At 48.9% G+C, this 26,112-nt stretch overlaps 11 protein-coding genes across 11 annotated transcripts; 7 read left to right on the plus strand and 4 right to left on the minus strand.

The window, feature by feature from the left end:
* Positions 1 to 1,811: 1,811 nt before the first annotated feature.
* Positions 1,812 to 2,429, plus strand: BDV38DRAFT_284362 (uncharacterized protein; the record flags this gene model as incomplete). The annotated part of the gene is made up of 2 exons (XM_032060242.1): positions 1,812 to 2,248; positions 2,306 to 2,429. The coding sequence occupies 2 exons, from the start codon at positions 1,812 to 1,814 to the stop codon at positions 2,427 to 2,429; spliced, it is 561 nt and encodes a 186-aa protein (XP_031912181.1).
* A 98-nt stretch (positions 2,430 to 2,527) lies between these two features.
* On the minus strand, positions 2,528 to 2,838 carry BDV38DRAFT_250626 (uncharacterized protein). Its single transcript, XM_032054968.1, has one exon. It carries the CDS (start codon positions 2,734 to 2,736, stop codon positions 2,542 to 2,544), a length of 195 nt encoding a protein of 64 aa, XP_031912182.1. The 5' UTR covers positions 2,737 to 2,838; the 3' UTR covers positions 2,528 to 2,541.
* A 795-nt stretch (positions 2,839 to 3,633) lies between these two features.
* Positions 3,634 to 4,752, minus strand: BDV38DRAFT_250627 (uncharacterized protein). The gene has a single exon (XM_032054969.1). The coding sequence runs from the start codon at positions 4,122 to 4,124 to the stop codon at positions 3,885 to 3,887; it is 240 nt and encodes a 79-aa protein (XP_031912183.1). The 5' UTR covers positions 4,125 to 4,752; the 3' UTR covers positions 3,634 to 3,884.
* A 217-nt stretch (positions 4,753 to 4,969) lies between these two features.
* On the plus strand, positions 4,970 to 6,225 carry BDV38DRAFT_284363 (lactonase family protein; the record flags this gene model as incomplete). The annotated part of the gene is made up of 4 exons (XM_032060243.1): positions 4,970 to 5,113; positions 5,172 to 5,280; positions 5,344 to 5,817; positions 5,870 to 6,225. The coding sequence occupies 4 exons, from the start codon at positions 4,970 to 4,972 to the stop codon at positions 6,223 to 6,225; spliced, it is 1,083 nt and encodes a 360-aa protein (XP_031912184.1).
* Positions 6,226 to 7,013: 788 nt separating this feature from the next.
* Positions 7,014 to 8,364, plus strand: BDV38DRAFT_284364 (terpene synthase family protein; the record flags this gene model as incomplete). Its single annotated transcript, XM_032060244.1, has 4 exons — positions 7,014 to 7,476; positions 7,532 to 7,560; positions 7,611 to 7,873; positions 7,923 to 8,364. 4 exons carry the CDS (start codon positions 7,014 to 7,016, stop codon positions 8,362 to 8,364), a joined length of 1,197 nt encoding a protein of 398 aa, XP_031912185.1.
* Positions 8,365 to 8,770: 406 nt separating this feature from the next.
* BDV38DRAFT_119866 (putative alpha/beta hydrolase) lies at positions 8,771 to 11,186 on the plus strand. Its single transcript, XM_032051100.1, has one exon. The coding sequence runs from the start codon at positions 9,176 to 9,178 to the stop codon at positions 10,808 to 10,810; it is 1,635 nt and encodes a 544-aa protein (XP_031912186.1). The 5' UTR covers positions 8,771 to 9,175; the 3' UTR covers positions 10,811 to 11,186.
* Positions 10,958 to 12,410, minus strand: BDV38DRAFT_272387 (putative integral membrane protein; the record flags this gene model as incomplete). Its single annotated transcript, XM_032057481.1, has 5 exons — positions 10,958 to 11,406; positions 11,488 to 11,552; positions 11,633 to 12,030; positions 12,120 to 12,224; positions 12,312 to 12,410. The coding sequence occupies 5 exons, from the start codon at positions 12,408 to 12,410 to the stop codon at positions 10,958 to 10,960; spliced, it is 1,116 nt and encodes a 371-aa protein (XP_031912187.1).
* A 2,855-nt stretch (positions 12,411 to 15,265) lies between these two features.
* On the plus strand, positions 15,266 to 16,187 carry BDV38DRAFT_250643 (uncharacterized protein). The gene has a single exon (XM_032054970.1). It carries the CDS (start codon positions 15,574 to 15,576, stop codon positions 15,922 to 15,924), a length of 351 nt encoding a protein of 116 aa, XP_031912188.1. The 5' UTR covers positions 15,266 to 15,573; the 3' UTR covers positions 15,925 to 16,187.
* A 2,685-nt stretch (positions 16,188 to 18,872) lies between these two features.
* Positions 18,873 to 20,578, plus strand: BDV38DRAFT_294159 (general substrate transporter; the record flags this gene model as incomplete). Its single annotated transcript, XM_032062442.1, has 3 exons — positions 18,873 to 19,078; positions 19,131 to 20,105; positions 20,167 to 20,578. 3 exons carry the CDS (start codon positions 18,873 to 18,875, stop codon positions 20,576 to 20,578), a joined length of 1,593 nt encoding a protein of 530 aa, XP_031912189.1.
* A 195-nt stretch (positions 20,579 to 20,773) lies between these two features.
* Positions 20,774 to 23,802, minus strand: BDV38DRAFT_119896 (flavodoxin and radical SAM domain protein). Its single transcript, XM_032051101.1, has 2 exons — positions 23,535 to 23,802; positions 20,774 to 23,468 (listed from the first exon to the last, which is right to left on the minus strand). Exons 1-2 carry the CDS (start codon positions 23,557 to 23,559, stop codon positions 21,169 to 21,171), a joined length of 2,325 nt encoding a protein of 774 aa, XP_031912190.1. The 5' UTR covers positions 23,560 to 23,802; the 3' UTR covers positions 20,774 to 21,168.
* A 230-nt stretch (positions 23,803 to 24,032) lies between these two features.
* BDV38DRAFT_250648 (putative dipeptidase) lies at positions 24,033 to 26,099 on the plus strand. Its single transcript, XM_032054971.1, has 3 exons — positions 24,033 to 24,650; positions 24,708 to 24,920; positions 24,975 to 26,099. The coding sequence occupies exons 1-3, from the start codon at positions 24,371 to 24,373 to the stop codon at positions 25,895 to 25,897; spliced, it is 1,416 nt and encodes a 471-aa protein (XP_031912191.1). The 5' UTR covers positions 24,033 to 24,370; the 3' UTR covers positions 25,898 to 26,099.
* The last annotated feature ends 13 nt before the right edge of the window (positions 26,100 to 26,112 follow it).

Genomic DNA, 26,112 nt, shown 5'->3' on the forward strand with positions numbered 1-26,112 from the left:
TTCGGCTAAAATGCCCACTGTATATCGCTCATCAGTATAACCGGCGTATTTAAGCAAGAAACAGCACGTACTCAGGCTCCGCAGTTAATTCACCTTTCAAAAGGCTTGCACCGAAACAGTGATTCAGGTCCAACTCGCTATGAACTAGTTCTTGCTTGACCACATCGGCAAAGCACGAAGCCCTGAGAACATGTCCTTTCTTCAGTTCGGGAATATGGCAGTTTGCCAGGCCCTTCGAAGCCCCATCTTCAGAGCTGCTCTGAGGCGTGGCCTGGGTAGCCTCGGTTGTGTTTTGAGACGTCGCGTTGGTTTTATCTTCTGCTGCTGCAATGGAGCCGAGAGCGAGAAGAGAAAGGGTGTAGAGTAGCTTCATTCTGCAAAATTTACGAGCGGTTTGAGCCTGACGTTATTCTGTTCAGTGATGCAAAAGGAAGACGATGATCTAGGATTTTGGTATCCTTTTATGTTTATCGTTGCCAGTAGACCAGGGTCTGTATGTCCATACCTCAACCCAGGAAAAGGAGACATATAGGGAGGTATAAGATCATCGTCACAGCTTGAAAGAATCACGGCACAGTGCCCTGTTGCCCCGTCTTTGTTAGCCCGGATAGGGTTGTAGCTATATACCCGTTGGGTCTCGCTATTGCCAAGTTTCGCTTTTCCTGATGTGTAGCTCTCAAAGGTCTCAGTGGGAGCTGCTATTGGACAATATTGCATACGTAGGGCATTTCATTAAGTATCCCCACACTGAGTTATAAGTACGTAACATGGAGTGGTTTAAGTTCAGGCCCATTTAGTTGGGACATCAGGGCTCATTTCCATTCAGTGGGACCCGTAGGGCTCTAGGTTCCCTTCGCATTGCCCGCCCCCTGCAATGTATCCCCAAAACTTCCGGGCCTACCCTCAATGTTATCCGGATTCCAGGCCGCCAGCCTTACCAGGCTGAGTTCCTTGGCACTGTCCAGGATCGAATGAGCTGAGATGGAGGAAGGGCGCTATTACATTTTCAAAAGATATAAACAAAGACAGGTAATTATTATATCTTTATACGACAAGCCAAGAACAGATATATGAACCCAGTCAGTGTCACTGACCCCACAACAGTCAAGCGTTCCATCCTTATGCGGGTCCGACTATCCTCATACCAATACACGCTTCGACAGCATCGTACTTTTCACAAGGGAACAAAATTCTAGATCCCAGGACTAAAACAGAGACTTCTATCCTAAAATTGCAGTCCCACCTCTTTGTTTTCTGAAGCAAGGGCGCCAGCCTTACCCTCAAAACACAGGTAGATCTCAGGCGTGACGCATCGCTGAACCCAATCTGGGGAGCATGTCACAGTTACTTCTTAGCAGCACCCCCAAAATGAAGAAGCCCGAGGAAAAAGAAAGGGCGGGCTGAAATTATTTAATATGCATGCTAACTGCATTTCAAAGACGGTCAAGTCTTGTGTTGTCCTTGATTCAGCAACAGATCTTTTCAGCATTCCGGGGACTCCAAGCCGTATTTCCCCCACCATCGATCGAGTACGTGGATCGACTCATACCATGCAGATATAGCAGTGCCTCTACACGACGGTTCTGCTCTTGATGCAGCTGAAAACCTGTAGTGCGGGCCTTAATGGGTCCTGGTAGGTGCAAATAAGACCCGTTTATGACAGCCAAAAATACATTCTTTAGGCGTTCAGTAAACACACTTAATGTCTTCATCACAGCCAGCCACCTCGTGGATATTTCAGCTGACTCCACTGGCTACTCAAGAGGCTGCGGCAGTGTATCCACTCTCGGCAATTTGGGGAAGCAATACTCATGCTCATTGGCATCGAAGACACAGATGACGATAGTGCCCTCAGCCCTGACGATTTCTTCGCATGGAATAATGAGCGCAACCCATATGAGGTATCTGTTAAACGATTCGAGGCACAGGCGCGGCCTATGTCTATCCTAGACTATGCTACATACCTTGTTAAAATGTCCCGGAAACATTGCCTGCCGGTGACGTGGTCAACCGGGCCGCCAGGAGTTCCTGACAGAAACATTGCGAGCAACCCTCTTGGGGATCCCGATGTTGAAGAATTTGTCGACAGCCTCACGGTGAAGACCGCGTACGGCCTTCTTCCTCTCCATCTTGCACTCGACTGGCCGGTCTATACATCATATAATGAAGCAGTGGGATATGTGGAATGGGCAGGCGCACGCAGTATTCACCGGCAAGTTGAAGAAGAAAAAGCCGAGAAAACTCAGAAGTGGGATTTGACACCTTCTGCACGCCACATACACTGCTAACATAAACACCAACCTAGGGGAACAATATCCAAGTCAATTCGGGATGATATTTACACTGACCTAACAGCATGCAATGTTGGCTTCCAGAATCTCCATCCCTCCCCCGTCACGCAGAACGGCAACGTTCTTGATACTCCATGAGCCTCCTGCCGTATGGTCAAGAACAGACCATAGGCCGTTAATAATCATGGGGATGGGACAGGAATTGTGATGTACATATTGAGTGTGGATACAGTTCGGGGTCACTGTATTTTCAGAACAAAGTGGGAGGCCAACGAAGGTCAGTTAGGGGCAGCAATGACTGGACAGGGATGAGGGCAACGAAGGTGGCGGAGGGTGTATAGATGAGGAGCATTATTTGAGACTCTATTAATTCCATCCACTCAACATTAGGAGAAGGAGAGTGTTTATGGTAGTATGTGATGGATATGTGGATATGTGAATGCATATTAACTTGAGTCAGCCTATATATCAACTACGTCCAAGGTTGTACATGGCCAAAGATACTAGCATTCAGAGAACATCGTATAAAAAATCAACAGGACTCCCTATTAGCTCATGAATACCAAATTCATATATAATATGGATATTGTTTTGACGTTCGGTGACAACAGCCATCCACAGTAAAGGTCGCATTACCGTGCTAACATAGTTCATATGGTTTTCATGGCCAGTAGCTATCAGATTAGAGTAACTCATTGTCTCACAAACCATGTCTAAACATGTCTCACCTTATATTGTATAACCTGCTGGCCAGGAATAACCAGCGACCTCGTCACCTGTATGAAGCTAAACCCCGTCAGCCTTACCCCATACCCTAGACCAATCCCAAACCTGGGGGTGTGGGTAAATACGTTTCCGCCCGGGAATAAGCTTACCCGGGGAGTTCTTCACTGATCATCATTGTCTGTAGTTAATCTAGGGTACTCATCCTGCTTTTACAAGGGGAACTATGTGGGGCATGAATTATGTTCATCGACCAATGGCATTCATGGTTGACTTAGAGGGCTTTAATACTCCGTACAGACAGTTGAATATGAGGACCCAGGCCGTCTGTATACTTACCATGTACAATAACTTGTCGGTGCTGCTGGATGCTGGCTTTTGATTAATATAGATAACTGTTGACCTTGTGCTGCGTACCAAAACCAAAGGTGTATTATTGACAGAAAAGCGCAACACTACGTTTATGATTAGCGTTCGAGAAAGTAGAGTATTTAAGGAACATACTTCCGTCCGGATTGAAAGCTTTCAACAACGACTAAACAAAACGCATATGGCCCACTGCTAGTTCCACATTAACTAATCGTAGATATCACTGGGCACTACCTTAAAGAGATTATTAGAATATTATAGGGTTTCTCGGGCTAGGTGTATCTAAGTGGATGGATGCTAGTACTCTTGCGGGTGCTGTCTCGGGCCATGTCAGTGGGCTAAGCCTTTATATGGTCCGCCGATGTTTGATTAGACTCAATTAGGCTACAATGCCATAGAAGTACTGGCGCTGCTGAGTGTGAGGGATGCATAACCCACCCAAACCGAATTCCGGTACAGGAGCAAAAGACCAATAGTTATGAGGTCATATCCAGATTCCCGTCAGTGACCGTTGATATACATCAAGCATGCTACAGACAGCATAAGGAGGAATAGCCGAGAGGTTTCAGTATGGGATCGGAAGTCTAGTTCAGCCTTAGAACCGTTCTCGCGTGGATCGAACTTGATAACCTGCAGGGTGCGGAGATCAGTGGCCGTGCTGTGCATCATACAGGTACGGCCCGGATGAGAGCTGCGGGCAGTAGTTTCACTATTCCCTGGAATAGAGCGTCTGGGGTCCATCAGAGACCCATCATGCTAGATGGGTGGTCTTCCAAGAGTCATCGACAGCGATGCCGTAGGTGATGTGAGTGACGTAAGACTCAAGCCTGAGACTGTTGGACAGACGGTGATTGTTATTATGGGTGGGAATGCTGACCTAGCAAGCAGAACTTATCTACTGGATTCTACTTCTCACTCGCTGGACTGAAGGTTGACCTCGCAAGTGATTTACAGAGATAACGAATCAGAGCCTATAACCTCACGTATACAAGACGTATTTCTAGAACCGAAAGCTTCCAAGGCCGGTTGTCTGAGTTTCCGAGCTTCTTCGCCAAGAAACATTGAAATTCATGAAGGTGATATTAAAAAGAAGTGAAACAGAGTATCCTCAAATCGGCGTTAGTTCGAGCCCTAGTAAGATGGGTAATGAAATGCGATAAATACCAGCAAAGGCGGAGACGACGACAACACATACTTTTTTTCCGCAGGACAAATCGCCGTTAGACTACACCATAAAGGGAAAGTGTTCTTGACCGGAATACCAGCAGGTGGTACATTGGCAAAAGCCTCGTATAGTAGAGGTAGGGTTAATCGTGGCGATCACTCTGGGGATGCGACTGATTTACGAGTATGGCGGGGTTCCTCCGCCTGAGGCAGCGATCCACTGCCGCCCGTGACTGCCGTTCCCCGCGTTCGGTTGATCTCAAACTCCGTCCTTTCTCCGGAATGCGAACCTGTAAGTAGAACATCATGTCGGCCAATCTTCCTCTCTTCCTTCGTTTCAATCGATGTTCTCGTCGACTATTCGATTCAAACCGGTTTCTCGCACCGTCTCTCGTGCCTTTTCCCAGTCAATCGCCGCCAACATGAAGCACCATCTCATGGTCGGTACCTGGACTCCTCCGGGTCGCATCTATACTGTCGCCTTTGATGATGAGGCACTTACCCTGGACTTGGTCAAGAAGACCGACATTCCAGAGGCTGAACCCATTTCTTGGATGACCTTCTCCGTAAGTTGATCGGTCTCGACGAGTTTCAATGGGCATTGTCTGACGCTATTTGCGATAGCACGACAAAAAAACAATTTACGGCGCGGCCATGAAGAAGTGGAATAGTTTCGCTGTCAACAGCCCCACCGAGATTGTTCACCAAGTCTCCCACCCAGTCGCTGGCCACCGTACGTCTCAATTCTTTCTGGAGAGGCCTCCGCTATTGGAAGCGGTAATCTGACTGTGTACAGCCCTTGCCGCCAACGACGACACCAATACTCGCGCTATCTTCGTTCTGGCCGCCCGTCAAGCCCCTTACGCTGTCTATGGAAATCCTTTCTACAAATATGCGGGATATGGAAATGTCTTCTCTGTTGAGTCTGACGGCCGTCTCGCCAAGAATATTCAGAACTACGAGTACGAACCGAACACCGGTATCCACGGCATGGTTTTTGACCCCACCGAGACCTACCTTTACTCTGCCGATCTGCAGGCGAACAAGATCTGGACCCATCGCAAGGATGCGACAACAGGCGAACTGACCCTGGTGGATTGCATCGATGCCCCCTCGCCCGATGATCACCCCCGCTGGGTTGAGATGCACCCGAGCGGAAAGTACTTGTACGTGCTGATGGAGGCTGGTAACCGACTGGGAGTATACGTCATCGATGAAAAGCGCCATGTGCCTGTATTTACGCATATCACCTACCCATTGCTCCCTCCAGGTAAGTCCACGTGGCTCTCCTGCTTTGAACATGGTTAATCTGATCCAAGCAGGCCTTCCCCCTCGCAACAAGTATCGTGGTGACGTCACTTTCACCACCCGCAGCGGCGAGTATCTCTTTGCCACCACCCGCAGCAACCACTTCGATGTCACCGGCTACATCACAGCCTTCAAGCTAGGCCCGAATGGCAACATCGAGCGGCAGCTGTTCATCCACCCCACTTCGACCAGCGGTGGGCACTCTAATGCGGTCAGCCCTTGTGACTTTAGCGACGAATGGCTGGCGCTGTGCGATGACCAGCTGGGATTCGTCGAGATCTATCGATTCCGCGATGAGAATTTGGCTCGTGTCGCACGAGTGGATATTCCTGAAAAGGGATTCGGCATGAATGCCATTTGGTATGATTAACGGTTAAACGCAAAGCTTATAAAATAATGCAATGATAGAATAGAATGTTCATATAAAATTTCGATTACTTCATCCACTTAATGCATCCGAAAACATGTTCCATCCGGAATACCCTGGATTATATGTCCAATTATGGAAGGAGTCGTTGCAGACCATCCAGTTTATAGACCCGAAAAGCGAAAACCTGACGCTTCTTTCAGAAATAAACTATGAATAGCCTTGCACGTACCTTCAGCTATGCCTTGGCTGGCTTATCAGCCAGGGATATAGAATGAGGACCATGGTTCAAGGCATCAAATGATTCAATCAATTCACAAGCGGAGTCTTGTCTCAACAATCTATTACTCTTTCCAGCACCACCTTGAATCTCCGTCCACGAGAATCTTTTGGTCATTTTGCAAAATTAAAGTGGAAGTTCAGATAGATAGGAAGGTAATTCTAGGCACAAGTCTCTGTATCTGGCCTTCGCTAGATGCCACTCTATACAGGATACGTCCTTGGGGTATACTTGGAATTTGATGGCCATGGAACGAGCCTAGTTGAACTCTATTACGTCCCTGCGCATCTCCATACACGTCAACACAAGGTTTTAAGTTATTGGCCATGAGCCTCAACCATAATGAGGAACCGGGACAGGCCTGCTATGTTGTGTCGCACAGTGTCTGCGTAATATAAATGGCTCGCGTGTCGAGACACGGTCTACATAAACGCAACCGTTCATCTCCTATAATCGATCAAAAGCAAGACGTCACTAGAATCAGGCAACACTGAAATCAATAAAAGCTTCAATGGCTACGTATACAGCCACTCTTCCTTTTGATCGAGGACCTCGTCACCCTATTAGACCAGTGCACCACTCCTATGACCCAGTCCATACAACATCAGACCCCCCGAAGCACGATCTCTTCGGCTTTCTTGCGACAGCCGCCCAGGATGACCCAGCATTGCACAGGTCTTCTTTCCGCCTTAGCCCAGAAGACCTGGGCGTATCTTGGCAAACATTCTTTCCGGCTTGTCGGCAAAGTCGACAATGGCGGGAGGCAGAAGACGCTGCACAAGAGCTGACGGATAGGCTCTTTCGCGCCGGGGACTCGTGCATGAGTGACTTTTGCAAGCATTGGAGAGACTTGGCAGAAATTCTTCAGTTGGTGGAAACAGCTGTTGCATGTACAGTGTACATGTATCCGAGAGCTGATGTGGTCAGAATCCGACTCTTGGCTCAACTACATGTTGTAATGTGGATCCATGATGGTATCTCCGTCGGTCTATGCAACTCCAGACTAGATCTTCGTTAACCAATCAGTAGATGTGCCAAATATCGCTGATTGTCACCAAGTACGGTTTCAGCGACCTATTACTGCCCCAGCCTACTAAGAGCATTACAGGAAGAGCTGCAGCAAGGTCGAAGGTCTCCTCCGACGCCTACACGAACGAGTTGCCGTCAAGGAACAAGTCCCATATGTCGCCTAATATCCACCGTTCTACATGATATCCTTCAAGCGGACTCTATGATTGGATCTGATGTCGCAGCGGGGGCTTTAAAGTGGCATCAAATGTCCCGAGCCCACTGCTCCAAGGACCAGGATAATTGCCGACCCACGGCCCTATCAGAATACCTTAAAGCCAGTGTTGAAGATGCTACTACGGAGTACGCCCGGACCAAAGATCCTGCCTATTGTGGATACTGATGGTTTCAGCGTTAATCTTGCCATGATCCGCTTCGCAGGATCAATCCACCTCACCTCTCAGCAAGGCCAGGATCCCATACTGAAGTGTATAGTGGATCTCTGGGCAAAACACCTAGTCATCGTCAAAGATCTTTTTTCGTATGAGAAAGACTGTCTCGAGCACAAGGTTAACGACTCCGCAGTCGTCAATGCCATACAGGTCCTACAGAGCGAGCTCAATATATCTCTTAGAGCGGCGAAAGAGGTTGCACGTAACATCCAGCTGGACACGGAACGAGAGATGCACGGTCTTTACCAGGAGATCTTGGGTCGGACAGGCACGGATAGCCCGGAGGCCCGTTACGTCCGGGCGCTTCTCGAAAGTCTGGCTGGAAATGTGTTTTATTCCTCCACCGCAGAGAGAAATGCGATGCCTTTGCTAGGTAAGTCTGCCGAGGAGAATGAGCCTTGATGTACTGTCGTCTACTATAGAATAGACACTTCACCATGGAATATGGGAGAGCTAGGTTCGTTAGTAGTGAGAGTTCATGTGTCTAGCTGTGGGTCTGTCGATACTTTGCAGATGTGACTCTGTGGCTGACATCTGAATGCCATAGTAAAAAATATACTAGCTTGGTGAGAAGTATGGTGTGGACTATTTAGCTCTCGTACATCACTTGATAAGCAGACCCATACTTATCCAAGTTTCCGCAACGAGCACAAAGCAGATCATCACTGTAGTGAAGTTCGCAATCTGTTCACTGTTCGTATATTTATGTTAACACTCCATTTGCATATGCGGAGGGTAGTGTTTGATGGAAAGCGGGCTGTTTGTGCCTGGAAGGTAAGGCACTAATGCGATGGCTTTTTGCCTGGTGTATAAGGCATCAGATCGCAAATCCCGTGCTTGCCTCAAATAATTTTACGAACAACCAACGTTCCGGATTCTCACGACAAGTTCCCTTACTCCAGGCGTTTCTGGATAGCATCACGACTTGACAGCTTCTACATGCTTCCGCTAAAGAACGGTCAATCCCTCTATCGAGGATAAATAAAAACTCCCAATCTCCGGCTTCGAATTGATCGCCTGGTTCCCGATGACTTCACCCGCCAGTGTTCGGCTATCTCGTCGGCAGTCAATCGGCCTCGCCCTGATCCGGGGATGTGCCCACGGCGATACAAAATGATATTTCCCCCGCGATTCCGATCCACCCCTCCCCTGCAGACTGGTCAAGGACATTGATTTGAATTGGACCATTATACACAGTGAAAAACCGTTCACCATGGCGACCCCCGGCCTTCTTTACGTGACGATGCAACCCCGCGATTCTCTCCCCGCGGCCCAGTTTCACGACTGGTACAACACCGAACACGGTCCCCTACGTCTCCGACTGCCCTTTGTCACTAATGGATTCCGCTACCGTGCCGTCGATGGCATCGAGCCCGAGTGGGTGGCTCCGTACGACATTACCGACATGGTGGAGCTGACGCGCGAGACCTACTTGGCTCTCCGTGGAGATGGTGTGAAGACCCCACGTGAAAAGGCCACCATGGCCCAGATTAACGTGGATCGTCGTCTTTATGATCTTCTGCATGATCACAAGGACGCCGATTACACGCCTGTCGAAGCTATCCCTGACACTCAAGCCGCCGGCTCCGTGCTTGTCTCTGCCTTGGTCACCGTTCCCGCCGACAAGGAAGAGGACCTCAAGAAGTGGTATCGTGAAGAACACTTCCCTATGCTAGCACGTGTGCCGGGCTGGCGTCGCAGCCGCCTCTTCACCACATCGTCGATCGACCCCAAAGCACCCCGAGAATTCCTATGCCTATACGAGTACAGCGCGATAAACGGTCTGGGTGGCCCTGAACACAAAGCTGCGATGGATACCCCGTGGCGCAACCGCCTCATGAATGATCCCGCTACGAGCAAGAAGCGGCGCGTGTACCAGTGGGCTTATACATTTGGCCCAGCACCGCGCGAATTGTCTTCCCTGGCCGCTAAGGATGTCGCCGGACCTTGGGCTTCCAACGACGGTCGCACCAGAACGTTTCCTTCCCCCACCCGCCCCGCCGTTGAGTCGTTTATCACCACCCCGGACGGTGTCGATCTCCCATACCGCCTAGAGGGCAGCACCGATCCTCATAGCCCCGTCATTGTCCTGAGCAACTCCATTCTCGTCGACTATACCATCTGGGACAGCTTCGTGGATGCTTTCCTCTCGAACCCCAAGAATCAGCAGTTCCGGATCCTTCGGTACCAGACCCGTGGCCGTCTCCGCAAGTGCGGGGAGAAGCCCATCAACATTGACCTTCTGGCATCGGATATCATCGCGCTCCTCGATGCTCTGCGGATCCCCAAGGCGACTCTGATTGGTGTCAGTCTGGGTGGCGTGACCGTTCTCAACACATCGTTGCTGTACCCGGATCGCGTGACACGCTTTATTTCCTGCGACACCAATAGCTCGGCGCCTGAATCCAATCTCAAGGCCTGGAACGACCGCGTCGCCATGGCCGAGAGCGACGGTGCAGTGTCCGCCACCACTCAGGAGCCGATTATTGGTGAGCAGCTATCTGAAGCTACCACCCGTCGGTGGTTCGTGCCTGAATCGTACGAGACGCAGCCGGAAGTACCCGCGAAGGTGAAGGAGATCGTACGCAACAACAGTCTGGACGGTTTCCGCAAGGCCGTGCAAGCCCTTTGCGCATATGACGTCCGGGATCGCATGGCTCAAGCACAGGTGCCTGGGCTGTTTGTCGCGGGTGAGGGAGACGGCGTACTGCCCAAGACGATGCAACAAATGGCAAACGATCTGAAGGGTGGCGCCGAGCTGAAGTTGGTTCCCAAAGCCGGACATCTGCCTATGGTCGAGCAGCCCGCGGCCTTCACTGAAATTGTTAACGGATACCTTCACGCATAAATAGTCAGTCAATATGAAGCATTTTTCTCGTTCGTTCGTTCAAATATTGTTCATTTATCGTATCATACTTAGCTAAGTTTTAATAATAACTCAAGGAAATGTATATAATAAAGAAAAAAAGAGAAAAAAAAAAAGAATTAATATATGCTAGAAGTGTTCCCGTACCGTCTGCGACGTACTTGTCTGCGTGACCTCGAACGTCTGATGAATCCCCAACCCCATGTCGCCCCCAACAGCCGGCAACGCCGGCGAGCCCTGAGCCGTCAAGCGTTCCTCGCTACTATTCGGACTCGATCCGCCATGCCACGACCCATTCTGATCCTGGCTTTGCACCGTCGTCACCGTCACTGCCAACTTATCCGGTCTCAGCCGGTTCTGGACGTTGTCATCCAGCGACCCCAACGGAAAGGGTCGATCTCGACTGGCACCCCCGGGGAGTCGCGATCCGGATCGACCGGGAAAGGGCGAGGGATATGTAGGATCGGTGCGTGAACCGAGCCAGTGACGGAGGAGAGGACGAAGGGTGGCGAGACTGCCAGCCGTGATCCCTAGGCCCACTTCGATATTGGACCAGATGGCGATCTCAACCGTTGCGTCTGTTTTTCAATCTCCATATAAGCGATCAACCCCCCAAACGGTATGTCCGCGCCAGAATGAGTTAGATGGGGGTAACCTACAAAGAAAGTCCGGATCGTCAAAGGTATGAACAAAGGGTATACGAATAATGACGGCCGAAGAAGCACTGCATGAAGTCAAGTTGTCCCGTCAGCCATCATTCCACTTTCTCCCCAATTCGCCTCACCCAAAGGAAGATCCACGTACATGCAAGCCATACTCAAGATCCCGACCACAGCCACCTTGGTCTGCTTCTTCATATGCAAGTTCTTCACCAAGAAGATGGGCAAAATAGCCACCGTGAAATCGCAGATCACCGCGAAAGCACTATAGACATACGTCATGGCGATAATGATCTTCATGTCGAGACAATGGCCCTGGATATTCGGATCGAAAGCCACCTTGGTCCAGAAATACTCCAGCGGTTTACACTGCAGCAGCATGAGGAACATGAAGACGAGACCGGCGATCACCGTCAGGATCATGACGATATAGAGCGACCATATATGCTCTCGTTTGACCGTGATGCGCATCAGGAAGATACAGATGGAGATTTTGCCGCCGACGGAGGCGAAACAGTACGCGATTTCACATAGCCACCAGTACTTTACTTTCCGTGTTAGTCTGGGTCGAATTCGATGGGGGATCGTTGGGAAGGGAAAGGTTGATGGTGGGTGTGTAGGTGTAGATATACCCTCATGGCCGTTACGCGTTGCACCGCCGTCAGATCTTTGTATCTTCGCCCCGTACCCCATAAACTGCCTCCGATCATACAGGCGGAAAACATCACGTAGAATAACTATCATTGTTTGGTTCCCTTGGTCAGCCATTTGCTCGGTTTCATCTTCCCTTTCTTTCGCGGGAGTTATAGTCGACCAGCACGAACCAATGCAACCACCATTGCTCCGTCATCCCAGCCAAATGCCTTCACTAGCCATCCTCGCACGTAACATCGCAGGATCACCGTGACGACTGCCACTGCCATGAAGGCAGCGGCGACCGCCCTGACTTCGACGCTGCGGTCATCCGCATGGTCCATGTCGATGATAAAGGTCTGGACATGGCCTGTCGAGACTGTGGGGGCGGGACAGTCGATATTATATTTACATTGTTAATATAGGAGAGATCTGAAGATGGAGCTTGGCTCGGTGCCAGCTTTCCTATTCTAGGAGCACTACGAATTAATCTAAAGCTGGTTGGCGCAAAGGGGGGAGAAGAGGGACTAAGAAAAAAAAGAAAAAGAAAAACGGGGCATTTAGTGGTAGCTTCAAGGCTATGGCGAAAAAAGCAGCGGATCGACAGCGTCAAGTGGCGACGCAGCTGAAGAGAGTAAGCGCCAAAGGCGTTTTTACTATTTAGTAATGTCAATGGAGTCACGACGAGTCAAAGAAGGGGTGAACAGGCCCTGTACGGAACAGACTAGAAGGCAGTTACTTTGTTGAGGCGCTTGGATAGCCTCGCTTAGGGTTTAGACCGTTTGGAGTCCGCCGCTCGAAAAGCTCTGAACAGGAGAATATCGATTATGGGCCGAGGTTCCACGTGGATTTAATTAATTAATTAATTAATTTCTAAGTGGTAATCGTTCATGACCGTGCATTAATTTGCTGTGCATATGAATAATGACCGCGTAGTTCTATCCTATTTCTTTTTTGGCTGGGACAAGCCCGTCTATGGATTATCGCTTAAACTAAATGTAGCATTCTTCACCGACGACGCAACGCTGTTAGCTCGTATCAAGCCGCTTGTTGGAGATCCACTGGACCGGAATTGATCACCAAAGCGGCAGGAGATAGTGACCGTCGTCATGAAGTCCTCCGCGATCCGATAAACCGGGGAGGGATGAAACAGTTCGATCCCCGGGAGAGATTGAGACATGTCAAAGGCCTCGATTTGTATATAAATCCCGCGCAAATTGGAACTATTGGAAACCCGACAGTGGTTGCTAACTATCAGATCCTGTTAATATTAAATGGAGGTTAAGAACCTTAATAGTTCCAATCCTGCAGCAAACAATGTCTTTGTATGGAGCACCTAGTTCCTAATATCTTTTTTTTTCTTGACACCCAAAAAGAACCCTTGTGGTCACTAGTAAATGCAGGAATCCAGACCCCGTCGGCATTTCTACTACCAATCATTTCCTGCCCTTGTCGAGGAAAAGGTCTCCAAGAGTCCAAGGAAACGGCACACGTGTGGGTCGCCACTAACTGTTGTCAGGGATAACCAACAAGTTCACCAAACCCACAACCATGGGTCTCGGAAATTGGATCTGCCAAGACATTCTCGTATTTGTTTCTATTCTTTTGAGGCCATTTGAGGCCGTGGCAATGGAGTCACTCCTTCTTCCAAGGAATCAGAGCCCGGTCACCAGGAGCAAAAAGGGAGACAAGTATAATGATCCTTCCTGAAATAGCGCTGGGCACTATTCTTGGCACTTCGGTTAATGTTTTTGGAAGGATGGGGTTTTTCATTAGCGCAGACTAAGACTAATTCGCGTAGCTGCATGACGGATTAACGGAGAACTTGGCCAGCGGACCACCGTCTGAAGATTGACAGTTAACACCAGGCATTAAATATACCTTTTTTCCCTCCCGCATCAACGATCCGCAGGGCTAAGGCATCATCATGCATGACTCTCTGCGGACATGATCTGCAGCTCTCGTCTTCCCGAACTCCGCCGTCGGAGGGTCTCCGGACTTCGCTGTTAGTTTTCAAAAACACAAGCAGTAAATCTCTATATTACCGGCGATTAATCGTCTCGGCAAATGAAAACAGACTCCTTTTCATTGCCGTACCCGGGTGGATGCCGAAAAAGCGCCTTGGCCAGCATTCATGGCAAAATCCCGATGATTGACAACTCTGATTCTATCGAACCAGCCAACAACAGTCTGGACAGTCAAATCCCTAGGGTTGTGACAGATCACATGCTACCACACGGGAGATCCACGATGACAATTCCTCTTCCTTGCTAGAATCCCGACGGCTCACAACCTTAACTGCGTGTTTATCTGGCGTTTCCAAGGAATGACTGTCGCAGGCTCTGAATGGTACCGAAAATTGGAATGAATCGACGATATGTACGCTTCTGATGAGATCCTGCGGGCCGTATCGCGCCTAAGGCTTGAGGAAACTTTGGATAACATCAAGATACATACCTGACCCTCCAAGGGCACTTGGATACGTTTTATCAGATGTGGTCTGGAACACGACCTCGCTGCCACCAGAGTCTCTTAGCCTTGTTTCCGCTCGACCGAAACACAATTTGGCGATTGGTCTCGTCTTGTGGCTTTATCGATCCAATGCAACAAGAGATAGTCCCGGTATCTGGGGCGATGACCATAGGTTGGTCTCGATGTGTTAGATGTTAGAAGGTACTCAGGCTATACAAACCACCAATTGGTGTGTATGGTCGAGTGGGAACATGCTAACTGCATGAGACAAACTGTATAGATCAGAGATTTTACTACGAAGGATCCACTCCACTCTTCAAACGTCGGTACCGGCTCAGAAACTTAAGGAAATCCGACATATACGGTTCCATATTACCCTTTTGGAGTGGACCAAAGGCCGTGGTACGGAAGGATGTTTGATCCAGAAGAGTCACCCAATCGGTCAAGTCTACCCATAGCCAATATATCTCGATCCAGGCTATGAAGCTCAGCCCATCTGCACACAGTCAGTTATAGTACGGGTATACCTGACTCGCTTGAAGCAAGATATGGCCCAGACATACATCATAATTGTCGTAGGAAAAAGAAACATCCGTAAGTATTCGTCAGCCGGGCAAAATGACACACGGCAATAGGCGTGAAACACAAATTACCCGTGCTGTATGACTCGCGCTGAAGCTCCACTTCGGGATCCTCATGTAATGCCAGAAGTGTCCCCGACGTAGGGAAGCATTGCTTTTCGAAAAAGCCGAGTCGTGTGGGTAGCATATGCGTGCTCCACATACAAACATCGTCTCTGTCATTCGGTAAACATAAGACACAGTAGGGTCGCGAAGCAGAAGGCACCAGGTGCTATTACCATATATAAGATTGTTTGATCTAATTGCTCGGAATATTGCGCATACAGAAAAGCGCAATTCCGAGATCAGCTGTGGGGCTATGATATCTTGCGAGGGATGCGCATGTTCCTAGCCAACAGGGATGAAGACAGTGTCATCCGGGAGAAATGCTGAGGGTAAAATTGTAGACGCTTATATTACTCCACGTCGTAACAGCTATGCTATGGCCTTACCATGGGGCCACTCAACTGTGCTAAGGGAAACATTTTTCATAGCCCAAACGTCGACAGCCTTGGGATACTACTACCTGCTTATCCCTATGATTCTAGCCAGCACCGTTGGGGTCACTCCCCTGTTAAGGCCAATCCATTGTACTATTATTATACCAAATGACCCGGATACTCTCGGATCCAGCTCCTCGACTGACAGGTCCACCAGCGTCAAGGGAGTGGAGTATTCAGACTCGAGCCGGGGCAACCCCACTGTCCAATAGTGCCATTTTCCCCTAAGGCTGTGACAGTATTGTGTGTATAACTTGAGGACTGTTAGCCGAGCTTCATCTTCGTCTCGCATTTGAACAATGTAAAAGGAACCAGGCAGTTTGCTCGTTTAAGCTTTATAGGGATTTTCAGAGGAATTACTGACACATTAGCACTCAATGACAGACATGATCAGAGCTAAAGCCCGCTAATGTAGATTAGAAAAGCTTCTGTCATAGTCAACATAGATACTTGGGATTCTCCTGTACTGTTGAACTATCTTTAACATGCTCGTTATCGCGCACTACTTCGAACATCAAAGAAGCGGTAATACTAAGTGGATCACACGGCACTGCATCGTATATTACTGTGGGTACTTCATTTCCACTTTGATCACCGCCGTATGACATTGCAATAAGCGATCCTATACAATGGGCTTGGTTAAATTGTATGCCTGATATATCCTCCGCTGTTAGGGAAACTTGACGATGTTGCCATAGCTTACGATTTTCCCCTGTGCCAACTAATAGATAATCCATTTGGATCTCCCGAATGCTCTGTATCTCGATTGAGGATTTGGCAACTGTCGTCATGGTTAGTATATATGGCGGCAATGATGTTGAACTGATCATTCTGAAGAATGAATAACTTTGCAAGCCCTCATGTATTTGTATATACACCCAATGCGCACATTCTTTGACGTGAAATTCATACGCAATGTTAGAGAGAGCAGACTGCATGGATGAATAAAAGTTTATGTAAGATCAATGCGATTTCCCCTTTGTTCCACATTCTAGTCCGCACAAGACTGAAAGAGTCCACCTTTGTATTGCCAGGTTCGAACATACATGTAGAACGCACGGACGAACCCTTGATGCCTTTGTAAACTGCAACCCTGTACCCTAGCCGAGCAATTATATGACAACCTTTAATTAGTTCCCTGCATGTGTTGTCTTCCAGATTCTTCCTAACATTTTCTAAAGCTTGACCCAACGACAGATGGTGGATATCCTCTTCACGGTCTCCGGGTTTCCTCCGCAGATTGTTAGCTTCCATAACAAGACCTTATCTCTATATTGAAGCATATCTCCTGACTCGCTGGCGCCTAAATGATAATAACATCTGGTGATAGGTCAGGGTCATGAGGTCGGCGGACTATCATACTAAGGTATGGGAGATAGCACATTTTTATCCAGTGACTGAGTAATCGCATCTATCCTATTTCCTTTAACTGGTATACTAGCCATGCACAAATCACTGGAGTTAACTGATGATCGACAAAACTGCGTCCCTGCAAGTCTCACTAGCCCAGCATGTAGCCAACACCCCGTCTATTGTAACCTCTTAGATTTATGGGCAGCCCGTAATTTTCTCTCTATTGTATATTATGCTATAATGGACATTGACAACTCCGGGCAACTGATTGCAATATATGCCCTAATATTCCCTGTAGAGGACAAAAGTTGCCAGCATATCATATTCTATCCCTTTTTATATTCATAGTGTTTAACATCAGTCTAGGTGCTGCCTCTAATGCCCACAGATGTTCCCAGGTCAATCCAATTGTCCAAAGCGCGTGAGTTGGGTGCAGGATGAAAAAAAAAAAAAAAACATTCTTATCACATCACTTCATACGCATTGGCAGTGATCTCTTCCAAAGCCTGCCATGATCTTGTGCCTGACTGGTATGCGTGTATTTCCAGCCGTCTGGAGACATCTGACATCTACTCTAGGCACGGACGCTCGCTACTAAAGTACACACTTTGCACCCTTCCACTCCTTTTGCGTCCATGTATGAGATTGAATACAGAACTACCACATTCCTTGCACCTTCTTTTGCACTTTTATGTCCAAGCCTCGTGGTAAATAGGGAATCCGTGGGAAACTTCACAAAAGATCTGGCTGTTTTCTAGGGGATTGAGCTCTGTGGCGGAACAACTCCCTGCAATCCACCACACAAGCTGCTTAATCTTGCTTAACGAATGTTGTGAAACATGGAGTTATATTTCCTCAAGCCGTATTCAGTAGCACAAGGTTAGATGACAGAATCAAAGGTCATATGATTGTTGTGTACTGACAATTCCAGGCTCTGTGTCACTATCAGCCGAACGCGACGTTGTTGGACAGCTTCATGTCGAGACATAACTAATAATCGTCTATAAGTCTTATTGTATGGCTACTTAAACAGACCAACGCATTCTCAGCACAATTTCAATCACCATACTCTAACAGTCGGGTTAGCCTTAGCTTATAAGATATCCAACGCACCAACCACTTCGAATCGCTCTGGCAGAACTTGAGGTACCATTGCTGTCATTTTAGATTTGTTTCTTTATTTTTGGTTTTTTTTTTTGTTGTTGTCGTCATGCAGACAGCCGATCATTTGCCATTATTGAGCATCAGGCAGAATTGTTTCACTAATTCGTTGGATGTGATACGTTGCATAATGCCCAACCCTTTAGCTCAACTACAGATAGGGTGTTATGCGTGTATAAACAGGTACAAGAGATCAATCGGCATCGACTACTAGCTTCAGCTAGGATCTTCACTAGTAGGTGATATGACGACTCGTTGCTACTAACCCCGCACGACTGCGCCTTTTGTCTTTGAATGAGTGCACTCTAATTTGTTGAGCCTATAAATTAGATTTCGCTTGGATGTATGCCAAGTACTCATAAAACCGAGGTTGGCTTGTAAATGACCCTTCACATATATCTGGGAGGTGGAAGCACGATTGAAACCTACTAAACCTGACCCCAGTCAGTCACCACGCCCCGTGTATGCACTGGCGATGTACCTTGGGGTATCGACGTGAATTAAGGGTAGTTGGGCTGTTTTGATCTTGCTACATATAATATTATTGATACAGACAATCGTCTATGAGCATTTAAAGGTTGATTGACACGTTTCTTTCAGTCGTTCTCCAGTATACGACGAATACATGCCTAGCAACGTGGACAAAATGGTCGATGCAGACAGCAAACCCACTGCTGAACACGATGAAGTCCAGTCCGATCCTCCCCGTCCTCAGGGCAAGATATCTGTACTAGGAGATATCAAGCGATCCCCAAAGGTGGCAGGATACTGTCTCGCCCTTACGTCTGGCATCATCCTCTACGGCTATGACTTGGCCGTTGTATCCAATGTCTCGTCTATGCCCGAGTTCCAGTGAGGACCCTTCTACCCCTTGATCTCCACGGGGTGTTCTAACATGATAAAGGCGCGACTTCGGTCGCAAGCTCAATGGCCAGTTGATCATTCCATCTCTCTGGCTGGGTCTGTGGAATGTCGCGAGTCCCATCGGAGGCATATTCGGTGCCATCTTCGGCGGTTACGTGCAGGACCGCCTCGGTCGACGTTCCTGTCTAGCGGCCGCAAGCATCATCTCGGCAATAGGTGTCGCGATCGCCTATGTATCCAACCTGCCCGTCGGGATCGATGGTCGACGGGCGGTTTTCTTCGTAGCCAAACTATCCCAGGGCTATGCTATCAACATGTTAATGTGCACAGTGCAGACATACATGTCCGAAGTCCTGACTCCCACGCTGCGAGGCCCGATCCTGGCCTTCTTCCCTCTTTTCACTTTACTGGGCCAACTAATCGGTAGCATCGTCGTCTTCACCTCCCTAAAGGAGAAAGGCTCAGGTGGTTACCTGAAGTGTTTCATCTCACAATGGCCGTTCTCGGCCCTCCCTCTTCTCGTCTCCATTATCCTCCCGGAGAGCCCAACATGGCTCATCCGTAAGAATAGAATGGATGCAGCGCGGAAATCCCAACGCCGACTGGACTCGCCGAGAGTAGATTCAGACGCAGCCATAGAGAAACTGTGCTCCTCCATCCGGCATGAAGATGAACAGGCGCAGAACCACGCCGCCAGCTACCTTGAGTGCTTCAGAGGCAACAATCTTCGCCGGACAATGATTGTCCTATTCGCCAATGTGATCTCACAGCTCTTCGGCCTAACTCTCATGTCCAAATCCAGCTATTTTCTACAAATTGTCGGCATGGGGGCGACCAATAGTCTTCTGTTCCTAGAGGTTGGGATTGCACTTGGTCTGGTCGCCAATATAATCAGTATGTGGACACTATCTCGGTTCAATCGGGTGCCACTTATCATGATTGGATTGGGTATCACCACTCTCCTATGGACTGGCATGGGGATCCTAGGCTGTTTCCAGGGCGTAGTGACCATTTGGTAAGTCCTGCCGTGAGACTATGCTTACGCTTTGCATGCCGATCTAATGATCAATATCTAGGTGGTCCGCAGTCACAATGATGCTAGTCATCACCGTTTGCGGCGCAACAGCTTGGCCAGCATCCTATGCCGTTGGCGCCGAAGCATCTTCGCTCCGTCTGCGTGCTAAATCACAGGGCTTGGGATGGGTGGTCAACGGGTTATCGAATGGGGTCTTTGGTCTCGTATTACCATACATCTTCAACCCGGATCAGGGTAATCTGCGTGCCAAAACAGGCTTCGTGTATACCGGCTTCTGTCTATTGGGGTTGGTGGCAGCGTGGTATGTCGTGCCCGAAATGAAAGATCGGACACCTATGGAAATCGATCGGATGTTCGAAATGCACCTCCCTGCGCGGAAGTTCAAGACGCAGACGTTCAATGATGAGAATGCAGGAGCTTCTCCCAAGCATCGGCCCACAACTCCTGTGTAGATGATCTCCTACTTTGTTATGACACTCAGACGTCGTGGTATCGATTGTTGCACATTGCAAGTGACTTTGTACTTGGTTTCTTATCTATCATATCAGTCAACCCTCGATATTGAGGATATTTAAAACACGCCCAGGGAGAGGCCGGAAGACTGATGCATAATCATGCGTGAAACACGGTCATCAATTGAGTTTTATGTACAGGTTCGGCTTGTTTTGTCCTTGGTCAACTCAGTAAGATAGCAACACATATGCTACCGGACATGCCGCCGTTCTTATAAATTCGGAGCGTGCAATCGCACCTCTGGAATATTCACGCGCCTCTCAAAGACACTCCTCGCAAACGCGAAGGTAGTATGAATAGTTCCCTCCAACTCTTTTCCTTCTTATCGTCAATATCTCGATAGGCATTTTCTAGGAGCTCGCTTATGCGAAAGCAGAGCCTTGTTCTGGCCAGCTATACTCTCCGTAGATCCTGTGTACTCCACAAGGTGCAGGAGTAGTGGTCAGGTAATGGCGCTAGCGCCGTGGCTGCAGAGCTAGGCGCTTAATGGGAGCATTGAGCTTCATAAGTGCTGGGTGAAGCTGCTCTATCACTCGGTCGCAGCCTGGAGGGCCTTCTTTTTACCTTTCTTGTGAACACGTTGGTCATTCGGATCGAAGCCACCGTTGCCCCATAAGGCCCATTCTTCCGTCTCCCTCATATAGTCCTCAGGGCGGAACGTCGTACCATCGGCTTTCTCCTTCTCCAAAAGTTCAAAAAAGCGATCGTAATCAATGCGAGAATGCCATTTACCATTCACATGGAACCGCGTCGAGGCAAGCAGGACACAACAGCTGTGGGCATGCTCGGCAGCGATTCCGTAGTCCAACCCGCGGCGCTCGAGCTCCTTGTTCAATGAAACAACGAATTCCTGGATCTCTTCATAGAAAGGGACGTTTTGCATGGTCAATCCTGCTCCGGCGCTAGTACTAGTACCGCAGTAGGTCACACCCTTGATCTCAATGAAGCACGGCAATGCTTTCTCAACCAAATTCGCGTAGCCAATCACCTCATCATCGACGTTAAATCCTTTAACCAGGGTGAGACGGAAGACAGTCCGCTGGACATGCCGTTTTTCCCGTAGGATATCCAGGCACCGCTGGAATCGTTCCCAGAAGTCTCGGTGAAGAGGGCGGTCAATCTTGCGTAGACTTTCACGGTTGCTAGCATCAATCGAGACGTACAACTGGGTCACACGATGCAGCGTTTCAAGCTGATCTGGATGTTGAGCGTTACACACCAGGAAGCTAGAAATGTGCTCGTTATGCAACATGTCCAAAAATTCATTGATGTGAGGGTAGAAGATCGGCTCCCCGACCAAGCTCAGGGCGCAGTGGCGAATACGCATCGCCTCTGCAAATCTCTCTGCACGGACACCAGGAACACCACGCATCATCTTGATCTTTTTGTAGTGACCCTCCTTAACACCTTGGAAAATCAAGTCTGGTGAATCGACCTTCCAACGCCAAGTTGTCCCGACTGGGTTGGTGCCATGGCGCCAACAGAAAATACATTTGTTACTGCAAGAAAGCGAAGGAGTTGCCTCCATGCACAGATGGGATCGAATGCCGTAGAACGAGAACTTGTAACACGAACCTCGGCCACGCAAAGCGGACTTAGTCCAACGGCAGATCTTAACACCGGAGTGAGAGCCGACGATAGTATATCCTTGTTTCGTGAGTGCAGCATATGTGGGAGACGTCTTGGGAACCATTTCCTTCACAGTTGATTGACTGGGTGCCGTGGACTTGCCCGCGGTAGTAAAGTCGACTGGGACAGGACCAGATCCGGACTGCTCATCAGAACCCATCTTGATATCCTCTAGATCAACCACATCTTGGCCATTACGTCGTTTAGAACGGTTTCCGTCGTTTTCGTCGTCGTCCAGGTCCTCCTCGTCACTCTCCAGCGGATCACCGCTACCAGGAACGCCTTCACCGAGACCACCATTATCAAGAATGTCGACCAAAATATTCTGCAAGCCCTGGGACCACTCTTTTAAGGCAGATTCAGCATCACTCTTAACGTCACCAAGGCCCAGGGGGTACGCTCTCTTTTTGCCGGTAAGCTTCGCCATCCAGCGATCTAATTCCTTAGCTTGCGAGCAAAACCCTTCTTCCTCGGTGGGCCAACCCTCTTTATCACCGAACCCAAAAACGGAATAACCAGCCAAAGTTGACAAAGAGGAAGTGTCAATGCGGAAGTCGTGGTGGGTTTCATCCAAATGGCCAAGGAACGTATTAAGGACGGTGTCGATGTTGTAGGTAGGGATCAATAAACAGTATACATAGCGTGTGCCAGGAGAGGTGGATGGAGGCTGCGGGGCCGTGGTGAAGTAATCGTCAAAGTCAATGTATGAGAGGTCGTGGATTTGAGGAGGAAGAAGGCCACGCTCACGGTTCTCCGGGTCGGCTCTCTCCTTCGCGGCAGTCCGCAGATCCTCTAGCAATATCTGAGCGTATCTCTCCGTCGTCGCTGTCAACGAGGCGAAGAAAATGATTGGTTGGATGAAAGACAACGGGGGTCCCTGGTCCTCCCGACGGCGCCCAGCAACCTTCAGTGGCTTTTTCCCAGATACTCTCTTAGGTCCAGATACAACCTTCGGGACAGCGTCGTTTCCACTAGCAGGCTTTGGAACACTTTTCTCCGCGACTGCCGGTTTCTCACTCTCCCCCGTACGGGTCTGTTCGAATTTCTCTGGGGTTTGGCTCCGAGGTGATGGCGGGATTGAGGACGCAGTTACGGCTTTGGACTTGGGTTGGAACTTGCGATAGACCTTCAGAATGATAGCGACTGAGGCGATAGCAATAAGAATAGGGAGACGATAGGAATGCCAGAAGGTCACAAGACCTAGATTCGTCAGCAAAAAGTCGTTGGTTTTGGATGATGAAAATATGAAGATAACAAGAAATATACCTTCGATCAGAGAAAGTTCGGCCATGGTAAGTTAGCGACGAGGCTTTCCTTGCCTAATTAATCCGTGCGAGGTCAATGCCTCTTTTTTGTCGAAGATAACGACTCAGAGCTGACTGTTTAAGAGGGGCAGTGGGGAAACCTGCAGTGGCATCGCAGATTCCCTCCAGGTTGAACAAAGCTCTTCTGACGTAAGGACTAGTAATAACTGGAGCTAAGAGAGATACAGCATAGGTAGTCTCCTACAGCGGTTGGTTTTGGCGAATGGCCGTTGTTGAGTTGAGAGAAATATTCGAAATATTATCCAAAAAAAGTTGATGGTGAGAAACTTCGATGTCACGGGGGATTTTCGCCTCGACGCTGATTGGCTCCCGCACGAGTTACCAGATCAGGCCCTTGCATGCCTCGACACCTGATTCGACTCAACGATCGAATTCAGTTCAGTTTAGCTCTCCTTCTTCATCTCGGCGACTATTCCGATATCGATTATATCAACTAATGGGTTGCGATAGTATAAACTCACTAGGTATCCTTTCAAGTCATTCTCGACAGACGATTGATCCATCCAGTAAGTCAAACTTCATCCCTCACGCTTATCAATCGCTACGCCAATCTATATCAGCGCCATGATAACGCCATACTTACTAAGACGAGAGTCTTAATAACCTGCAATATCCGCGTCAATCCGTCTGTCATTATTAATTGCATTGCGACTTGCAGATACCAGCATACTACTGGCACACGTCGACTAAGACATACAGTGGAATTTGGACAGAATACGGAGCTGTCGGATCCCTTCTCTGCCAACACATATATAGACCACCGCGTGTCCACTAGGCATGATGCGCGATAAGGGCGATCCATTGTCCAACGAGAAAGGACACCTTTTTCAGTCCTTCAGTCTTGAAGAGCAGGCTGTCGCGCAACCCCTTCCAGCAAAACTCACTATCGGCCAAAAAATGGAACGCGCTCTTTATTTTATCTTCCTAGCATTCTTCCTGGTGATGACCGCACATAGCCTCCGGTCGGACCCCCTAGGGATAGGAATCTCAAGACATCATAAGCTCTTAACCCTGGAACAAAGAGTAGACAATATCCTCCAGAAAACCCCATTGATTGGTAATATACAACGACCTTGGACTACTTGAGTGTTCACTTACTAAAGCGGAAGTACAGATGGCCATGATGATCTTCCGTTTCTCATCCGCTTGAAATATGGGAACCATATCTATCAGGACAATTTCACTACAAAATTTGTTCATGGCGACTTCCCCGGGCACGTTGACCTGCCTCGTCTTTCCAAGGGCAAAGTTGGTGGCACATTCTGGAGCGTGTTTGTGGAGTGCCCCAAAGACTGGCAGGACTTTTCTGATGCCACTTACGCTCTAAGTAAAAGATATTCCCACTGTGTCTCCCTAACCATAGTCGACTAATATTTATCAGGTGTGCGTCAGACAATGGAACAGGTAGACTTGTGGCTCCGCCTGCAGCAAGCCTATCCGGACACCTTCTCCACGCCTCCAAATGGTACCACAGCTCTTCAGCCCTTCCTGGACGGGAAGATCATCTCACCAATGGGTATGGAGGGCCTCCATTCTATCGGAAATTCACTTGCCCATCTGCGTCATTTCTACGCGCAGGGTGTATCGTATGCAACGCTGACCCATAATTGCCACAACCGTTACGCTGATGCTGCCGTCACCGAGCTCCCAGACGGCAGCGTGAAGAAGGCCGACCCCCTTTGGCACGGTATCAGTGAGGCTGGAAAGGCTTTAGTTTCTGAGATGAATCGGCTCGGTATGATTGTTGATTTGTCCCATGTAAGCGCTGAGACCATGCGAGACGTCCTGGGCGCAGGCAAGGACGACTGGGCGGGCAGTAGTGCGCCGGTCATCTTCAGTCACAGCTCCGCATATGCCGTCTGCCCTCATCCACGTAATGTTCCCGACGATGTGTTGAAGTTGGTCAAATCACGGAATTCCTTAGTGATGGTCAACATTGCCCCGGGCTTCATCTCGTGCAAGGCTGGTGATAGCCCGAACGGGCTCCCTGACTTCGTCCCCGAAAATTCTACCTTAGAGCATGTTGCCGACCACATCATGCATATCGGGCATCTCATCGGGTTTGACCATGTCGGGTTTGGAAGCGACTTTGACGGCATCGTTTCCGTTCCTCGCGGCCTGGACGACGTCTCCAAATTTCCAGACCTTATTGCCGAACTCCTCAGAAGGGGTGTCAGTGATGAGGATGCGGGCAAGGTCGTGGGAGGCAACCTGCTGCGCGTTTGGAAAGACGTAGACCGCATTGCTCTTGACAAGCAAGCTAACGGAGCTCTGCCTCTTGAGGATGATCTTCCTGAGGTTTAAATGTGGTCGTCCTAAAGCATAGTCCAATCTCTCTATCCACGGATACCTGTTCTTTACCACAATGGATATGCCACGTATTGTACCGAATTCCTGACTGCTACGTTGACTAGATTTAGCGGGACATTAGCACCTGTAGTTTAGTCTGCTTTTTAGAGAGATGTCGACAGGCTACGATGATTGTCTTTGGGTTGCACTCTCTGGCGATGGTATCAATA

Source organism: Aspergillus pseudotamarii, assembly GCF_009193445.1.
Source record: "Aspergillus pseudotamarii strain CBS 117625 unplaced genomic scaffold BDV38scaffold_37, whole genome shotgun sequence".
NCBI classification, from domain to species: domain Eukaryota; kingdom Fungi; phylum Ascomycota; class Eurotiomycetes; order Eurotiales; family Aspergillaceae; genus Aspergillus; species Aspergillus pseudotamarii.